The following is an 18142-nucleotide window of genomic DNA, read 5'->3' as shown; positions in this document are numbered from 1 at the left end:
CGGCTGCCGCCAATAGCGGGTGTGCGGCGGCGCAGGCGCGCGGGGGGCAGGCGGGAGGCTGCCGGAGACATGTTCCGCTGCGGTGCGGGTGGGCTGGTGCGAGCCCTGCGGCCTCTCAGCCCCGCGCCACGGGGCAGGGCCGCCGCAGGTGAGCCGGGACCGGGCGGGCTTGGGGGACCTGCCCGGGGTGCGGCCTTCCGGGGGGTCCGTGAGCGGTGTAGGCGGGAGGCCCCGCCGCTGGCTTCCGCCTCCGCGCGGGTCGGGGCTTCCCTTCTCCCGGCGGCGCTGCCCATTCGGTACGGAGCTTTCTCCTCTCTGCCCGGGACAGCACGCGGTAGAACCGCAGTTTCCAGGTCAGAGCTCGGGGGGCTCTGGGCGCCCGTTACCCGGGCAGAGGGCACCCGGGCACCGCTAATGTGGAGGGGGCTCCTCGGCAGCACTGTTGGCGGCGGGGCCTTGCTCCACTTCGGTTGCGGCAGCGGCCGGTGCGGGTGCTTCAGGAGCGGGAAGGGAAGCCCTGAGCGCAGTGGAGCTGTTGGAGCGCCTGCGGTTTCGCTGCCGGTTACAGCGCAGAGCTGTGCGTTTGGGCGAGGAGCTGGCGGCAGAGCAGGAGGAAAGTGTTGTCTGCATGAGGCAGAAGCACGTTCTGCAGAAGAGCCCGGCCGCTTAGGCCAGCTTCAGCTGCTCTGCAGCACAGTGCTCCCAGCAATGCCCGGGATGGCTCCGCTTAAAGATCTCATTGGGACAGGCGAGTCTGTGGCTGAGTTATAGTGAAATCCAAAGTCAGAGCTGTGCAGGCACACTGCGTGTCTTGAGTGCCGGTGGCTGCCTTCACCTGGCCGAACAAGCCTTGCTGCTTCTCTTTGTTTGGAAGGCCCTTTTCTCAGCAGAAGCCCCTCTCTGCTGGAGGCTCATCTCAGGGGAGTGAGTTGTGCTGGCAAAGGGATATTTTTGCTGGGATAACTGTAGCTACAGCTTGTTCTGGCAAGGTTATGTTCATTTCTGCTCACATGTGGTGGAGCAAACTTAAAACAGGGGAAGTTCAGGTGAGATACAAGGCAGAAGCTCTTCCCTGTGAGGGTGCTGATGCGCTGGCACAGGGTGCCCAGAGAAGCTGTGGCTGCCCCATCCCTGGCAGTGTTCAAGGCCATGGTGGACAGGGCTTGGGTGACATGATCTGGTATGAGTGGTTGGAACTGAATGGTCTTAAGGCCCTTTCCAGCCCAAATTGTTCTATGGTTCTGTATGATGCTAAGTGCATCTTGAGTCTGGGGGCCTGGAGGAGCGTGTGAGAGCAATAAACGTGCAGTACCTGGGTATCTCTGATGTCTTCTCCCAGTAATGTGTAGCCTGAAGGCTTTTTCAGCTGGAGATACTCCTCCTAGCTTCCTAGTAGATGTTCCTGCTATTAATTTGCTCAGTGACTCTTTGATCTTGCAGGTGGTTTTGGCATCCACAGCTGCCTGGAGCTGTTTGTTGTGGCAGGGAATAACTGAATGCAGTCACTCAGATGTGGTGCTGGGCTTTTAAAAGCAGCACCTTGTTTGTTTTGGTTTCAGAAATGAATTGGTCTCTCAGTTTCAACGCATGCCCTTGTATTGATGGTCTGTTTGTGTTTTTTCTCTAATGAACTGTGTTCCTCAGGCAAGTTGCTGCAGCGCTGGAGCGCTCCAGTGGAGCGGCAGCGGAGCATGCACAGGGCTGGCTCCAGTGCGCCCTGGAGCAGCGGCACTAGTTCGGCTTTTGCCCTTATTGTGGGCTTGTCAACATTAGGAGCGGGTGCCTATGTAAGTAGAAAGGTAGTTCATGGAAAGAAGCTGCCATACATCTCTCCTATCAACCGTGTGCTCTGTTTGAGATACCTTAGCTTTTTATCTCTGCTGCTATATCTTCCTTCAGAAAACATCAAGGGGAACTAACTAAGCTGGCTGGAGTTTAACTTCTGATGAGAATTGGTTTTGAACTGTAATTTCAGTTACCTTTTATGTTTCTTTGCTATGAAGGCACTCCTTTTTTTTAGCATACTATGGCAAACCAAAGCTCTCGCTGTTGTATGTGCTCTTAACATGTAGTTCAGGGAGAGGTGGATGGTAGATGTTTTTAATACCAAAGGAAACCATTCTTTGTGAAATCTCAAATCAGAACATCAGTGTTTAGTTTGTGAAAGTGCACCAAACCAACCCGAAATCGGTGGCCACACACTTGTGTCCTGATCAAAAGATTCAGAAGGGTAAAACTTTAGTTGGATTATAAATCACGTTCCCAGGCAGCCGAAGCCTAGCAGCCTTACCAAGGGGTGGATGGTCCAAAGTTCATGTCATACAAATTTTTGTTACAAAATTCCTTCTGGTAGAGGATCATATTTGGTAAAAGTTCTGAGTCCTCATTTCTTCTAATGAAACTTTTCACATGCAGAAGGCTTCTGGGAAATAAAACAATTCACAGCACTGCACGCAGGAAAGGGCTTTTCCTGTTCCTTTTCAGTCTTCCTTGCTGTGCCTTGCTGCTCTGTTTGACAAACAAGATAACTGAAATTACAAACCACATTCTCCTCGTCCCAAGTTCTGTTTAATCAAGAGTCCTTAATACTCAGCTCTTTCCCTCTCTTCTCTCTTGTTGCCTGTCTTCACCTACAGTTTTGCAATGTCATCATCTAAGATGCCCTTCTAGATCACTGATGTCTTCAGGTGTTCCTGGCAAAGCTGGCAGCAGCCTTTTGTTATACTTAATTGTAGGAGGAACAGTCACTGGGACAGGAGCTTATGTAAGACACTGAAATAAATGTGGTTTAATGGGGTGAGAGGGGGGAAGGAGGGAGGGCACCTTTCGGTGTGGCATTCCAACTTAGCCTTTTACTGTGTGCTCCGTGGCTTCAGGTACTTAATTTCAAGGGACACTGTCAAGTAACTTAAGTTTACAAACTTGATAGTCTCAAAATTGTAGTTCTTAGTAGGAGAAATTGCCTTAGAATTAACTTTTCCCTGTTGAATAAATCTAAACCCCAAATCTGCTGCCTTTGATTTGTAACCATCAGAAAGGCACAAATTAACACATCTATTCTGATACCAGTAATGTTGGCCTACAAAAAAAGGAAACCATCACCTAAATATGAGCATGCTGGAGGGAAGGAAACAAAACTTGTCCAGCTGGGTGATATCTTCAGAGCAGAGCACAGAACTATTGCTCTGTTATAGCACTTCTGGCTAGAAGGAGCTTGGCATTGTCCCTTTGGAAACAGGTATCCTAAAGACCTGATGTGACATTTTGCATGGGTACAGTAGTCCACACACACAAGGTGTGCTGCCCTTCACCTTGCTTAGAACTTCATGGTTCTGCTTGCAGATGCAGAGGTAGTTTTGTTAACGTTGAATTTTATTTGCTTAAGCAAAAGACTTTAAAATATCTTGATTCTACCAACAGCGAGTTCCTGTTTTCTGATGTTTTTGACCATGTTTCCATTCCCTGGGTATGCTTTTGTCTGCCTATGGTCTTTTTTGTGCCTGGCATTAGATTCCTCATCATGTTTGAGACTTTGGTGTGGTATAGAACACCTAATTGTGGAGATGGGTAAGATGCAAAATGTCTGGGGAGTCAAAGATTTCAGTTCCCTGAAGGAATTAACTTTTGCTCAAATGCAGTTTAGATATCAGGACCCTGGCTTAGCAAGCACTAAGTCGATGGCATCAGCTGCAGCATTACCAGTCGTGCCTTCACATTTAGGAGGCTTTTATTGCTGCTGGAAATGTCCCAGTTTTGATGTTCTGTCACAGTTCAGGATACAGGAAGTGGATAGATGGTTGTGTTTCAGATTGTCTTGATAAGGTGTTTTTCTCTTTTATGAACACTGTAAAATGAAAGTTATCATCCTGCACGTATGCATTATTAGCAAGGCTAGGTTTTGCCTTAAAATTGTTTGCTTCCTTCTGATTTGTTAACTGGGGGGCAACTAGGCTTTCACCTGCTTCCAGCAGTCTCATTGTCCTTTGCTTTTCTAGATTAGCAGGTTTTTTTGGAAGTCAGCAAAAAAAGGACATTTCTTCCTTGTCTGTGCCACTAAACTGTGTCCCCAGGCATGCAGGTGAACTGTGTCCTGGTTCAGCAGACACACAGGCAGCAGGTCAGCAGACCTGGGAAGCATTTCCAGCCAGAGGCTGTTGCCTAGAGCAGCCACGCTCTGTCTGAAAGGCACTGCCGACCTCGGTGATGTTACTCATGTAACATCTGGCCTAAAGAAAGCCAGTGAGGTTGTTTGCTTGTTCTGCCCATCTGCTTTTGAAGCTGGGGGCTGCTTTTTGCCTTGAATTTATCTTCCTGTTGTGCCATGGCCTGGCTTGCAAATAGCCTTGGAGTTGGTTTGACTGCATTGCCATTGTGGTATCTGGTCCCTTTTGAAACAGGTCTGCAGCAATGTCGATTGCTTATGGAAAACAACCATACAATTGAGATTCATCACACCATACATAGAGCAAATCGTCTGCTGAGCACATTCCTCTTGCAGCTTTACACACATACCTTTATGGGCACTGCTTTCAGTGAGGTATATTTTGGTCCATGTGCTTTAATAGACAGCAGATGCCTTTTCTGAGCAAGCAGGATGGACAAAAGCTGGGGGGGGGAAGGGGCAGAAGCAGCATGGTGCTTTGTTGCTGTGAGGTGCATAAGATAAATATCTCCTTGTCTGTCTCCAGGTATATAAAACATTGCGAGAAAACAAAGAGCGATTCGTCAGCCGGGTGACAACAATAACTAAGCGATCTCAGGAAAAGGAATCCTCTCCTCCTGGTGGGTATGAGCCTGAAGGTTCTGGGTTTGGGTCTGTTTGTCATAAGCTGCTAACTTGAGATGTCTAAAACAAATGGACCAGGTCCCTTCTGAAAATGCAGATTAATGTAAGCTGTATGCTTATGCCTTCACAGCATTGTCATTCTCAGTGTACACTGCTGTTTGTGATTCCCATGTTTTCCCAGCATAGAAGATGGTGCTAGCTTTCCATGGCCCAGAAAAAGGCTTTGCTTTACAGTTAATCATGAGGTTAAAGTAGGTTGTCTCTCAGGGCTCCTTCATGCTGTTTGTGTCTTCTGTGATAAAAGGAGGAAAGAGTTATCCCTGCTTTTGGCTTCTACCCTTATGTAGCCTGGCAAAGACACTGTGATTCCACAGGGATAATGTGGTCTGCCAGCACAAAGTCCTCTGTGCTGTGCTACATTCCTGTCTCATGTAAAGTGGGATGGGCATGTGAGAAGCAGCCTGCTTGGGCTGCATGTAGAGGGAGGAATTGGGGCAATTAGTGAGGCTCTTGATGCTTTGCAGGCTTTATGTGGATCACAGGTTGCTCCTGGAAGTTCTCTCTTAATTTATGAGATCTGTCTGAACCATTGAGCCAGAGGATTGTATATTTAGTAATAACAGTGGCTTTAGGCCGTAGAGCAGAGAACTGGTCTGTCACTTTACTAGGAAACCCACACAAAGAATATCCTGCAGACAGGACAGAAAACTGATTGCTTTGGTTTGAAGGATGGAACACTTTTGTTAGTGTTGAGGCTGGGGGACAGACACAGCCTAAATGCTGAAGCAGAGGTCTTGGTAAGTCTATATTTGTGGAAGCTCTGTCCCTTTGTAGTGGGGAGCTGGTGAATCCTGTGGCCTCCTTGGGTCAGTCCTAACCTGCAGCTTCTTCCCTGCAGTGTCTCTGTGCTTTGCTGAATTCAGCTGCTGTCTTCTCTTTCAGATACAGATGCTGCTGCTCAAGGCAAAGCAGGTGAGTCTCGATGGTAATATTTAACTAACTTTTATTCCTGCATATGGTTGCTTAGAGACAGGACCTGCATGTGGGAGAAAATGCATCCTGGTAGGAACTCAAAACCTGGTCTCCTTTCAGAATTCACATGGTGTTTTAGGGAACTTTCCTTTCTTACAAACTGTTCCCTGAATGGCCAGTGCTGAGTTTTGTTCTTGCTCACAGTTGGTTTGTGGTTAAGGAAGACATGTGGCTGAATCAGACACTTTTCAGCTCCTGTTTTCCAAAGAACTTCAAAAATTGTTTTCTGGTTTGAATAACACCCAGGCCATGTCTCCTCTCCCAGTGTTTTGACTCATTTTTGAGCTTTGTCCCTCTTGCTAGCTCAACAAGGCACCATGTACCGTTGGCTCTCTAGCACATTGTTTGGCCAGAATAGAGGTCAAGCATGTTTTTGCTGTCCTGAATCTACTGTACAGAGAATGTCCTGATCTTATATGAAGCTTCTGAAATTGTGTATTGAATGCTGAAAATTCATGAAAACTTTGTGGGTCTTTGACTTTGCAACCACTTCTCCCAGCTCTGCACATCTAAGCAGCGTTCTTAAACTGATCCATTCATAACAGGAAGCTCTCTGAGAATCTGCTGAACAAGTAGCACAGGTTCACAGTGAGGCTTCAAACCTGTTAACAGCCTCTCCAAATAGTGATCTTTCAAACTGTTACATAGATCATTCTTGTTCTCAACATCCTAAACCAGAGAAAAGTAGATCTGTAAGAGAGGAGCTAAAGCCCTGCAATGAAAGCTGTGTTACAAGACTTTTCCAAAACTCTGCAACTGCCACTGAGCTGAGCTGTGCAGATCTGGCTTAGGAAAGGTAGTTTGTTGAAAGCTGACATCTTGATTTGTGCAGGGAGCCAGCTTTGAAGCAGCAGCACGGTTCTTGAGAAGTATTTGGGATGGGGGGGGTATTTGAGGGGCAATTTGCCAAAAGAAGGCTGTATGGGAGAGGCATGTGGTGGCATACTGTTCTTTAGGGCTGGGCTGGGCCGTTTTCCCTGCTGAACTTCCAGTAAGCTGTTCAATCTGTCACCTGCAGCTCCTGGGGCTCAGCCTGAGGTCCCATCTCACGTTCCTTTCCTGCTGATTGGTGGAGGAACTGCTGCTTTTGCTGCTGCCAGATCCATTCGGGCTCGTGACCCTGGTGCCCGGGTAAGAGATGCCCAGAGCAGACTTGTGTCTGTCTGAATACTGTGCTTGCTTCAGAGCCTCTGTTGTGTGTTTTGCCATTTGCCTGGCATCTGTACAGCTGCTGTGTTTAATGACAAATTAAAGGTGCTGATTGTGTCTGAAGATCCTGCCCTGCCCTATATGCGCCCTCCTCTCTCCAAAGAACTGTGGTTTTCAGATGATCCAAATGTGACAGAGACTCTGCGATTCAGACAATGGAATGGCAAGGAGAGGAGGTATGTGTCACTGATGGGTAGCAAGGATGAGGGAGAGTGCTTAAGGAAAAGCTGATGATGATCAAGCTGGTTTTGTGAGAGAGCCATGATGGACCCCAGAGTGCTTGTGTGGACAAATCACTGGGTAGATTTCTGTGTTTGTCTGCTCTCTACAATGTCACTAGGCTGATCAAAGGGGGGACAGGGCACTGCATCCTGTGTGCAGAGCGTGTGTGTTATTTTGCACTGGAGTGGCTGGCTGACTACCTTGGAGAGTCCTTGAGACACCACGTGGCTTCCTAGTGATGCTGAGGTGTTACAGACAAGTCAGGAGCAGAATGAAAGGTGCAGCCAGTGCTGCTGCACATGAGAGTTAGCTCAGAACTTAGCACTTCTTTAATCTTGCTGGGATTCCCTGAGACACACACCACCTCTGATGCTTGTTATAGATGCTCAGAGGTGTGTTGGTATTATTGGTAATTGCTGATATTAAAAAGTGGAACCCATTTGATAACGAAGCTTGTTTCAGTATCTATTTCCAGCCACCATCATTCTATGTGCCTGTCCGTGACCTGCCTTACGTAGAAAATGGTGGAGTAGCAGTTCTCTGTGGCAAGAAGGTGGGTACAACATGAGCTGCTGTTCCAGCATCATGCAGCTCTTCCCGAGCAGAGCCTCTGCTTGAAGCTAAACAAGTGCAGGTGGTGGTGTGGAGGGTTGGCTGAGGAGGAGAACCTGTACAAGTTTGGGGGAAGTGTATGTGATGAAGCAGGGACTGTGTTAATCTTAGGGACATGGTTTGAAAGCATAATAAGCTATGAGAAGGAGTAGTAGGCTGAGGGAAGATAAGGAAGAGGGAAGGATAAGTCCAAGGTTTGAGCATGGGACGATATGTAGAGCCTAGAGCAGGGTGTAACAAAATGTGAGCTAGGCTATATATCAGTCAGGGGTGAGGTAAGGAGAGCAGAGTGATCAGAGCAGTGGGTTATAATGTGGGCAAGGACATTTTGCAAAAGCAGTAGGAAGGTGGAGGAGTTTATGGTGAGGCTTCTAATATATTTGTGCCCTCAGTTTTTTATATCTTGCTAAAATAAGGCTTCAGTGAGTCCTGTTACTGTTACCTCAGGTGTCCAAGTCCATTTCTTAGAGCCTGGGAAGATCAGCTTGATCTATGATGGCTGTCAAAGAATTCCTACCTATGGTCTTCTCCCTTCCCTCCTCCCCCCTCCCCTAAATCTAAAGGTATAAGAATGTAACTTCCAAGTTTGTTTTTTTAATCAATAGTCTGTGCAGTTTAACTCCCTACAGTGCACGGGTGTTTAATTTTGCAGGTTGTACATATGGATGTTAGAGGCAACACAGTGAAACTCAGTGATGGTACCCAGATATCCTATGACAAATGTCTAATTGCTACTGGTAAGTTGTTGGGGTTTTTCACTTTTTGTTCTTTGTCTTGTGCCAGGCTTCTTAGTTCAGTGGCATATATCTGACAAGGAAATTTCTGCAGTATGTCAAACACTTGGCAGAGCAGTCATGTGAAGGACAGTCATAGACAATCATGCTTTGGGTTTTTCACCTGCCTCACAAAAGCCAGCTTCTCTGGGATGTTCAAAGCTCTGCCCTGTGAAAAGCAGCAGGAAAGGAGGAAAAGGTGACTTCCATAGCAGCTCAGTAAAGGAACTCCTGTACATGCCAGCTTCAAGTTCTGCCTATGGTCTTGTGTGGTTCAAGTGGCACTGGCTGTCTCCAGTTAGCGGAGCAAGGTGTACAGCATCCCATCTTTTTCTGTGGGTGACTGCTGGGTCACCTGCTGCTCACACAGAAGGTCTTTCACATTGAAAACCCAGACAGCAACAGGGAACAGAGCATATTGTATCAGTCTGGGGAACAGAGCATGTTGTAGCAGCTTGGAAAGCACTGTCATGATTAAAGATAGTTCTACATTGTCTGGATAGCCGGTGACATGGCCGTGGTGTCATTAGTCTCTTTCTCCTTGACCTCAGGTGGTTCCCCAAGGAATCTTCCTGCCATTGAAAGAGCAGGAAAAGATGTACAACAAAGGCTGACGCTGTTCCGAAAGGTAATGTCCAGCAGCTGCTGTCCTGGGGTGAGGTTGAAACAAAAGAGCCATGGATGCTCCTGCTTGAGGTCCGGGACAGCTGTGCCGTGGCTGCTGCTTCCCTGGGCTGGTAACCAGGAGTCTGTTTGCTATTTCTTTCTTTTCCCAAGGCAGGTAAACGGGTAGAGTCTACCTGAGCACTCCCCTGCTTGCCTCAGGCCTGAGAGCTGCAATGATGTGATTATTTTGTTTTTTTTTGTCTGGCGGCTGGTTTTGGGTTTTAGTTTTTTAGTTTCCCTCCTGTATGACTTTGCACCTTCCAGGCCTTTTAAAACCATGAGCAATGTACGCTCTGCAGGGCAGTCTGGCCTGTGAGCAGCAAGTGCCGTCAGGACTGGGCAGACACGGGAACCTGGCTCAGTGCTCAGCCTGCCACCCCTCGGGAATAAGTGCATGCCAGGATTCTGCAGCACGGAGGCAAGAGCTTGGCCTTTGGCCTGAGACATGACAGAGGCTGCTCTCATGCTCTGCAGTTGAGCTAAGTGTGAAGTTGAGCATCTGTCTTAGCTCTTGAACTGAGTTAGATGGTTTTCCGATGAGCTGATAAACTGATATCCATGCCTGCTTTGTGGTATTTCTTCACCTTCATCCCATGCCCTGGGACAAAGTGAATAAAAGACATGTAGTTTAGTCAGGGATCTCCTGGTTTTTGCTGACAAACTCTGCTTTTCTTGAAAACATGGTACTGGGGACAGGTATGCAGCCTTCTCCTTGGTCTAGTTCAGGGAATGAATCAGGAATAAGAAGCCATCTGTGAACTTTCTGCTCTTTGCTGGACTTACCCTGAGGTCTGATCTGCTCAACGTGGGAAGGGAAAGACGTAGGACATGAGCTGTGGCATCCTTGTACTGTTTGTGCTGTAGTACATTTGCATCTAGAAATTTAATTGTAATTGCTGTTGGAAGTTAGGGGAAAATGCAGGAATCTGAGATTACCTGGCCAGGGAAAAGGTAGCACAAACATTAGGAAGCCAGAGAGGATTTTTTTATTGCAGTAAAAAAAGAGGATGAAGGAGAAGCACATCTCCCTTTCTAATCTGGGCAGAGACTTGCTCTTATTACAGAAGGAGAAATTGGAGAAAAATATCCTCTGCTGCCATTCCTGTTTGAGGATACTTGAAATGTCTTCTTTCAGATTGAGGACTACAAAAAGCTGGAAAAGATTTCAAGAGAGGTCAAGTCCATCACAATCATTGGTGGTGGCTTTCTTGGCAGTGAGCTGGCCTGTGCACTGGGAAGAAGAGGTAAGTGTGCTGCTGCGGGCAGTGGGGCTTCAGCTGGCACCTTGACAGAAGTGTCAGACACTGCATGTAAGCAGCCTAACACTGTAAACTCCTTCATTCTCCAGCTGCTGATTTTTTGCACAGACTCGTGGTCTGCTTGAAGCAACCCTGTTGCACATGTGTGGTGTTGGCTGTATGGCCTGACCTAGTTTTCCATTTTCTCTCCCATTAGCTGTCAAGCAGCACCTGGCCACAAAAGGGCTTGTCAGTCTGGCTCCCTATAAGCTCTGCACATGCTGCAAAGTCATTCCACCCTGTAAAAGTTATATTTGTTCTCTCAATGCTAAAAGCCACCTTAAAACTGGCATTTCAGAGAGGCCATGAGCAACTGGATTCTCACTGTCAAGCGTATGCAGCTTTATGGAAGTTTTCTGATAAGGGAAGTTTTCTCCAGCACAATATGCATTTGACTTAGAAGTCTGCTGTCTGTTACCCTGGAGTTTGCAGGTGTACAGGAAACAGTGGTCAGTCACTTTGAGACTACTGTGGGAAATCTGGGAGCCAGAATTCCCTGTTTCAGAAACTTCTGCCGAGCTCTTTGCATAAAGTAAAGTCAAGTCCTGAAGTCTGTACTGCTGCTCTTTAGCCATAGATTGTAAAGCTCTTTGCATTCCTTTCAGCACGAACCAGAGGCCTGGAGGTGATTCAGCTGTTTCCAGAGAATGGCAACATGGGCAAAGTCTTGCCAGAATATCTGAGCAACTGGACCACAGAGAAAGTCAGAAGAGGTGAAGCTGTACTTCAGGGTTCTTCCTCAGAAAGTGGCAGAGCTGTGGTGTTTAGGCCAGTGGGTGTTATTTAGCTGTTCCCTGTGAGATACAGCTCTCTGCTTGTCTGCTGGTGCAGCCTCAGGAAGACCAGGTCCCTGAGATGCCTCAGATGCAGAACAGAACCAGCTGTAGTTCAGGCAGCTTGGGTAATGCAGAGCTGCCATGAATGCCTGGTCTCTTAGATGTTCCTCTGGGAACACCAAGCACATATGTGTGCTGATGCTGGTGAGGTTTTCCCTCTGGCTGTTCCTGCACAGAATGATCCCTGCTACATACTTGCAAGTTACTTTAACAGTTTCTGTGATCTGAAACTAAAGTTGTCTTACAATAACTGCCTTGTTCTCTTCTGAGTTGCCCTAGCCTCAAATCATTCCACTTCATACAGCCTAGTGCAGTCATCTTAGAGTCACTTTGAGAGCAGGGTTGTGTAGCCCCATGCATACAGCTCTGTAAGGCCAGCTACTCTGGTGTTAGCTCAGAATGCCACTGAGATCTGAGATACCTTTTGCCCATTTGCTACATGAAATGCAGAAAATATTCCTGTGCATTGGCAAGTGGAGTGGAGATCAAGGGAGAAGGGATGTAGCTGGACTGTGGATTGCAGCCCTGGTAACCCACAGGTTTCAGTTACTTTGATTGTGGAAGTTGCCTTGTCAGACCCGTTGGTCTGGCATGTGGCAGAGCAATAGGTAATTGAATGTCCTTAGTGCCTGAAAAGGGTGTCTTGGGGAGTTCCTTTGGGTGTCACCTTGTCATCATATGAGACATGTACTTTTGATTGCCATTTAAGTAGCTCTTTCAAACTTTTCAGCTGGCTTTCTTTCTCATCATGCTTTGTTCCAAACTGGAGTGGTACAAGCCACAGAGATAAGACAGCTTCTCTTGGTGGCTAGCCCAGCCCCTGTTCTGCCTGTGTTTTCAGCAAGGACCCTCCCTGAGCTGAAACCAGTCTCCCCCTGAGTGAGCAGTCACATTCCCTGTGTTTGCTTCCAGAGGGTGTTAATGTCATGCCCAATGCCGTGGTCAAGTCTGTCTCTGTCTCTGGCAAGCGGCTGGTGATTAAGCTGAAAGATGGACGAAAGGTAAATTTAAAAGCAGGGAGAGGGCCAAGTTTGCAGGAGCACTGAGAGAATTGAGATTTTAATTACGAATCCCCAAACAGGTGGAGACAGATCACATTGTGGCTGCAGTAGGGCTGGAGCCTAACGTGGAGCTGGCCAAATCAGCTGGGCTGGAGGTGGACTCTGACTTCGGGGGGTTCAGGGTGAACGCAGAGCTGCAGGCACGCTCCAATATCTGGGTGGTGAGTATGTGCAGAGGAGATTTGTCTGCTTGTTCTGCTGATGCAGTTGGAACACAGAGTTATGGGGGTTGGGGTACCTGGGTTAAGTGAATGGGGCAAAAATTCACAAGTATTGAGACCACTTATTCCACAGACCCTGCCGGCAGCCATGGAGGCTGTTTGTGGACCACAGCGTGCTTTGTGCTGTGGGAACAATGGTGCAAGTGTTCTAAGTTATGCTGTGTAAGAGGAGTTGGGGTAACCTAAAGGTAGCTTGGGTTATTCTACTGTGTAAGAGGGGTGGGAGTTAAGACTTCAGTTCTTCTGGAAAAATGTACCTGATAAAGTCTTTATTTTTCAAAAGATTGATGAAAAATGCTGAAAAAACAGGACTTCTGTGGCTTGGGGAGTGGGATACAGCAGCAGTGGTGGTTGGGATTTATTAGAGACTCCTGGTTCATATTTCCACTTTTCCCAGTGCCATTTTTGGATGTAACTAGTTTAAGCTTTCAAAGTCAATGTTCAGCCATCATTGAATGATTCTTTTTAAGGCAGGGGATGCTGCCTGCTTCTATGATATCAAACTAGGTAGGAGACGTGTAGAGCACCACGATCATGCTGTTGTGAGTGGAAGACTGGCTGGAGAAAACATGACAGGAGCTGCAAAGCCCTATTGGCATCAGTCCATGTTCTGGTAATGTGATTTCTTCTTTTGGTATTTCTTATTTGGTCACACTGAGGAGCTGTGACAAGATACACCTTGTAAAGGTTTCTGCTTCTTGAGTGCAGTGAAGCTACTTCAGCAAATAGCTTGTACAGCTGATTATTCCCAGAAGCACAGGGAATGGGAAGGGACTGAACATTTGCTGCTCTGCCCTGACCTCTCCAGAATGGTTTTCCTTCCTGCAGATCCCCATTTCTCCCAGCACCCATAAAGAGCAGCCTCTTCCTGCAGAGCAGGCTTATTTGCAGGTTGAACTTAGTAGCAGCATTTGTGTTAAAATGATCTCAAGTTCCTCAGCACAGCCTGTTGGTGTTGGCTGTTTTGCACCTCTGCTGATTACCTGAACTGATGCTTTAGTTGCGATGTGCAGCTGCATCCAGGAGCGTTTGTGTGCTTATTGTTTTCCAGAGGTATGGAGAAAATAGGCTGTTCTGCTGCATGCTTTGGAACACACATTCTTTTTAAAACATGCAAACAAAAACACACACACAAAAAGAATCCCAAAGCTGAAGATCAGAAATGTAAGGTTACCAGGAGTTAAAATATGGGGAAAAGTTTTACTTTACTTGCAGAAATCCCCATAAAAATAGTTATTTATGACTTGCCATAATTTACCTGAACACTTGGTTCCAGAGTCCTGCATGGCCTCTGGAGGAATTTCCCACTTCTCTTTTAACTGCAGCCAGAGAAGCATCCATTTCAGCTGGGTGGTTTTCTTCGGGACACTCTTGCCTGTGACACAGATGTAGAGGATGGGGGATCATGAGTTGCACTAGTGTGTTCTGTTGGCAGGGGTTACCCTGGGGGCTTGCCAGCCCCTACCAAGTGACACTTCCTGTTCCTGGGCTCAAAACCTGGCATGTGGCAGGAACTCCTTGTACGTTTGTTAAGGATGTTCAGGATCCTTTCTGAGTTCTGACTTACCCACTGCTGGGAGCCAGGTCTGGTTAGCTGACACATCACTGGGATTCCTTTCTGTAAGCCCAGTCTGTTCTGGAGGACTCTGGCCAGGAAGTTCATGATACACATGTCAGAGACTCGTGTTGTTTTATGTAATGTATCTGTTTCCTCAGCATAGTTGGGAACACTTTTGACACTTACACAGTAAGTGTACTTACTGGGCCCTAAACCAGAGCTGCTTTGACTCCTGTAAGCACCCCAGTGCATATTCAGCAGGTGCCCTGTTCAAGAAGGAGTGACAGCCACATGTTCTCATTAATCTTCTCTAAATGCTCTCTCTGAAATACACACTCAATAATTGTCTGTACTGCAAAATCTGGTGCTTGTAACTCAGCATGGCCAGAAGTTGGATCAAATGATCTTACTAGGACCTGGAGGAACACTTGCTTCTGCCCCAGCTCCATGTTACAGTGGTACTATGCAAGCAACACGGAAGTTTTAGCAAGTACCTATGAGCTGCATCCCAATGCCCACGATTGAGTACTGAGGTCAGATGTCTGACTTCCTAAAGGGCCAAGATCTATGCAGCTTCTGGAAGCCACCCCTTAAGTATTTGAGGTTCTTGTTTGTTGAATCAGGAACTGATGACCTCAGACTCGCTGTATCTTCCCTGCTTGTTCCACCCTAGCATATGCAGAAGAGACAGTGTCAGTCAGCCTGCACACCCCCACCCTCCTGCCCAGTGCTGTCACTAAGGCTTTGGGGCTGGGTGGATTTGCCTTGTGTTTGTCTCGCTAATGCCTCAAATGATTTATTATTTTTTTTCCCCTCCTTCATTCCTAGGAGTGATCTGGGCCCTAATGTGGGGTATGAAGCCATTGGCCTTGTTGACAGTAGTTTGCCAACAGTAGGAGTCTTTGCTAAAGCAACAGCGAAGGACACACCAAAAAGTGCAACAGAGCAGTCAGGTAGGGCTGTAGTTGTGCTTGGGAGCTGTTGGCGGGGGGTGGAAGGTTTGGGGTCTGTGTAGTGGCCAGTCAGGCTGATCATACTGTGGAGCACTAAGAGACATCAATCTGTTCCTTTTCTAGACCAAGCTTTAAAGGCTGGTTTTGATATTAAAATGTCTCCAAGAAGACATTTACCATCTCAGTTACCAACATTTTTTCTCAGGGAAGCTCAGCTTCCTCTATCTCCATAAAATAATCAGGTTTTGGACAAAAGAGATTGTGTGGATCTAAGCATCTTGATTTTGCATATGCTGCCCAAAGAAATAGATTGTCTTTTCCATTTCGTGAAAGAAGTTGGGAATTGTCAAGGATGTGCTTCAGGTTAGGATTTCTTCATTCTCCTGTTACTGAAACCTAACTTTTGCTGTATGCACCTCAAAGGAGAATGCCTCAGGCTGTTACAGAACCTCACTCTTCAGTCTGCTTTCACAACCGCAGCAAAAAGCTACTGCTTTTTTCTGCACTGGATGTTCACTGTCTCGTATCTTTGTGTTAGGGACGGGTATTCGATCAGAGAGTGAGACAGAAGCAGAAGCCTCAGAAGTTCACGTTTCTCCAAGCTCTTCACCAGCGCCTCAAGTTCCAAAACAAGGAGAAGACTATGGCAAAGGTGTCATTTTCTACCTCAGGGATAAAGTTGTGGTTGGAATCGTATTGTGGAACATCTTCAACAGGATGCCTATTGCTCGAAAGGTCAGTACAGGACTAGTGTGCTGAACAGGGAGACTTGCTTAGGTCAGGGATTTCCATGTGGAAAAAATCAATCTACCAATTGAAAATTAGGATGAATAAATGCAGATGCTGTGTCTGGAGCGGCACTGTGCAACATCCAATCATAGCCCTGCCTCAGGTGAATTATGGGAGATGTCCTTGTGCTTTTCTGCATGTTTGTTCAAAAGTCTTACAAAAAACAACTTGAGTCAGGTTTATGCTTCAAGCCTTGCCTTTGCAGGGCTGCAATTTCAGGCCTGTAGTAAGCACAGGCAAGAATCACAATGGGCTGAGCATCAGTATGAAATGTCCTATATTTGTGCTACTTTTTCTGATTTACAAGTGTAAAACAATCTTAAACTCTCATCCTAGAGACCCTGCCATAAAATGTCAGGTTAGGAGCAGCTTTGAGGTGCTTAGCCTGTCTCCATCCCCCGTAGTCAGTCTCCATTCTCCAAGGTAAGATCAGCTATACTTAGGTCACTTGTTAACATTTGGAGAATTTCAGTACTTTGAGAGAGATTCCATACCATCTCCAGGTGATGTGTCCCAAAATGACCTATTCTTAGTGGAAATTTCCATTAGTACATAATCAGAAGCTTTTAGGATGCACTTTAAACCTATAATTGCTTCTATCCCCATGAAAGAGATCCTTTCCTTCCTTCTTGTAGCAGCCATTCCTCTAAATCAGAGGGCCAAGTGTGTACCTTGCCCTCTTCATCTCATCACCTAAAAAGTAGGTTTGCAAGTTTAAGCCACTTATATAGGCTCCTCTAAGTCATGCAAAGAGCCAAGCTGGCTCATCTTCTCGGAGCTGAGATGAATGACTTGTTGAATGTACTTGCTCTTCAGATCTGTAAAGGGAAACCTAGGCATCAGAAAGAAATCCTACAGGGGTAGTGAGATTGTTTTGACTCCATCCTGTAGGCAGATAATAATGTGTTTAAGATTCCCATATAAATGTGGCTGTAGTAAGTAGTACTGTTGTGTTGTGGACTGCCTAAGTTGTCATCAACAGAGCTTCAGAGATCTAAGGAATTCATTATGTTGATGGGTGACAGGTACAGCCTTGCAGCACTGGTACTTTAAAGTATGTGCAGGTTTTAATGTGTTCTTCCTTCCATCAGATCATCAAAGATGGGGAGGAGCACGATGATCTCAATGAAGTAGCAAAGCTTTTCAACATCCATGAAGACTAAACTCTGGAAAAGAAACACCACAATAGGTGTGAGTAGGGCATTGGAGGCCACTGTCTGCGTGCACCCCTTCACCTAAGACACCCTCCTCTGAGTACATGAGAATATTTCCAGTCAGCTACAGTTCTGATCTTTGCACCAATAAAGTCAGACTGTTCTAAGTTAAATAACTTTGTCCCGTAGTTGTGCATTGTCGGCTTTGAAAGGGGAGTATGCTGCATGCTGTTGCCAAGTTTTCCCTCATGTTGGTAGTTAAGAAGCCTGCGGAGCAACCTCTTTCCTTGCAGTACTTCCCAAATACTGCCCTTGCCGTCCTGCTGGCTCTTGGCAGCACATGTTGGCCAAGTAGGAAAAGCGCATCCCAATGGGATGAAAGAGTGTGTGATGCAATGGTTCCCACATCAGCTGGCTTTTGAAGCCCAGTGCATGCTGCAGGCCAGTGACCAGAATGAAAGAGATGTAGAAGGGATGTGAGAATAAGGAGCGAGGCTTGAAGTTGCTAAGGCCAGAAATAAAGAACTGAACTATGGAAGCAATGGAGGAGGTGCACTTATGCGTGTTTGGAAAGCACAGGCTGAACAGGGTGGGGAGAGCCAGCACGGGAGGTTCTGGACCTAGGGATGTAATGATGTCAGGAGCATGTTATTGGCACTTCAGCCTCCATATAGCGACTTGGGATCTGTTATCTTGGAGCTCTTGGCTGTGCACACCAATCCAGCAGGTGCTGTGGCAGGTTGCATTACACCTGCCAGCCGCTAACCTGTCTCTGCTCCCCCCAGCACTGGACTGTGGGAGTTGTGGGCTTGGGCATGCAAATAGCATGACAGCACAGGAACAGACACTTATCTGCCACCATTGGTGACAGTGGCACCCCAGCCACCACTTCAGTCAGAGGCAGCTGTCAGCAGGTGCTGTAGTCTGCTACCTGTGACAGGGAGCCAGGGATGCCACCAGCAGCCAGTGGCA

At 47.0% G+C, this 18142-nt stretch overlaps 1 protein-coding gene across 2 annotated transcripts; it reads left to right on the top strand.

Moving 5' to 3' along the window:
* Positions 1 to 53: 53 nt before the first annotated feature.
* AIFM1 (apoptosis inducing factor mitochondria associated 1) lies at positions 54 to 17340 on the top strand. 2 transcript variants are annotated; one of them, XM_034063920.1, is made up of 17 exons: positions 54 to 148; positions 1645 to 1787; positions 4689 to 4782; positions 5729 to 5758; positions 6837 to 6949; positions 7073 to 7203; positions 7712 to 7802; positions 8514 to 8598; positions 9186 to 9262; positions 10436 to 10544; positions 11204 to 11311; positions 12347 to 12435; positions 12516 to 12656; positions 13187 to 13329; positions 15103 to 15227; positions 15766 to 15962; positions 17108 to 17340. In XM_034063920.1, exons 1-17 carry the CDS (start codon positions 70 to 72, stop codon positions 17177 to 17179), a joined length of 1827 nt encoding a protein of 608 aa, XP_033919811.1. In that variant the 5' UTR covers positions 54 to 69; the 3' UTR covers positions 17180 to 17340. The 2 variants fall into 2 exon arrangements, with proteins under 2 accessions (XP_033919811.1, XP_030900046.1); XM_031044186.2 differs by lacking the exon at positions 54 to 148 and adding an exon at positions 2637 to 2764 and having other exon boundaries at positions 1669 to 1787; positions 17108 to 17337.
* The last annotated feature ends 802 nt before the right edge of the window (positions 17341 to 18142 follow it).

This window comes from Melopsittacus undulatus, chromosome 6 (genome assembly GCF_012275295.1).
Source record: "Melopsittacus undulatus isolate bMelUnd1 chromosome 6, bMelUnd1.mat.Z, whole genome shotgun sequence".
Lineage (NCBI taxonomy): Eukaryota > Metazoa > Chordata > Aves > Psittaciformes > Psittaculidae > Melopsittacus > Melopsittacus undulatus.
The sequence above is the reverse complement of the archived record's forward strand: the minus strand, read 5'-3'. Positions and strand labels throughout refer to the sequence as shown.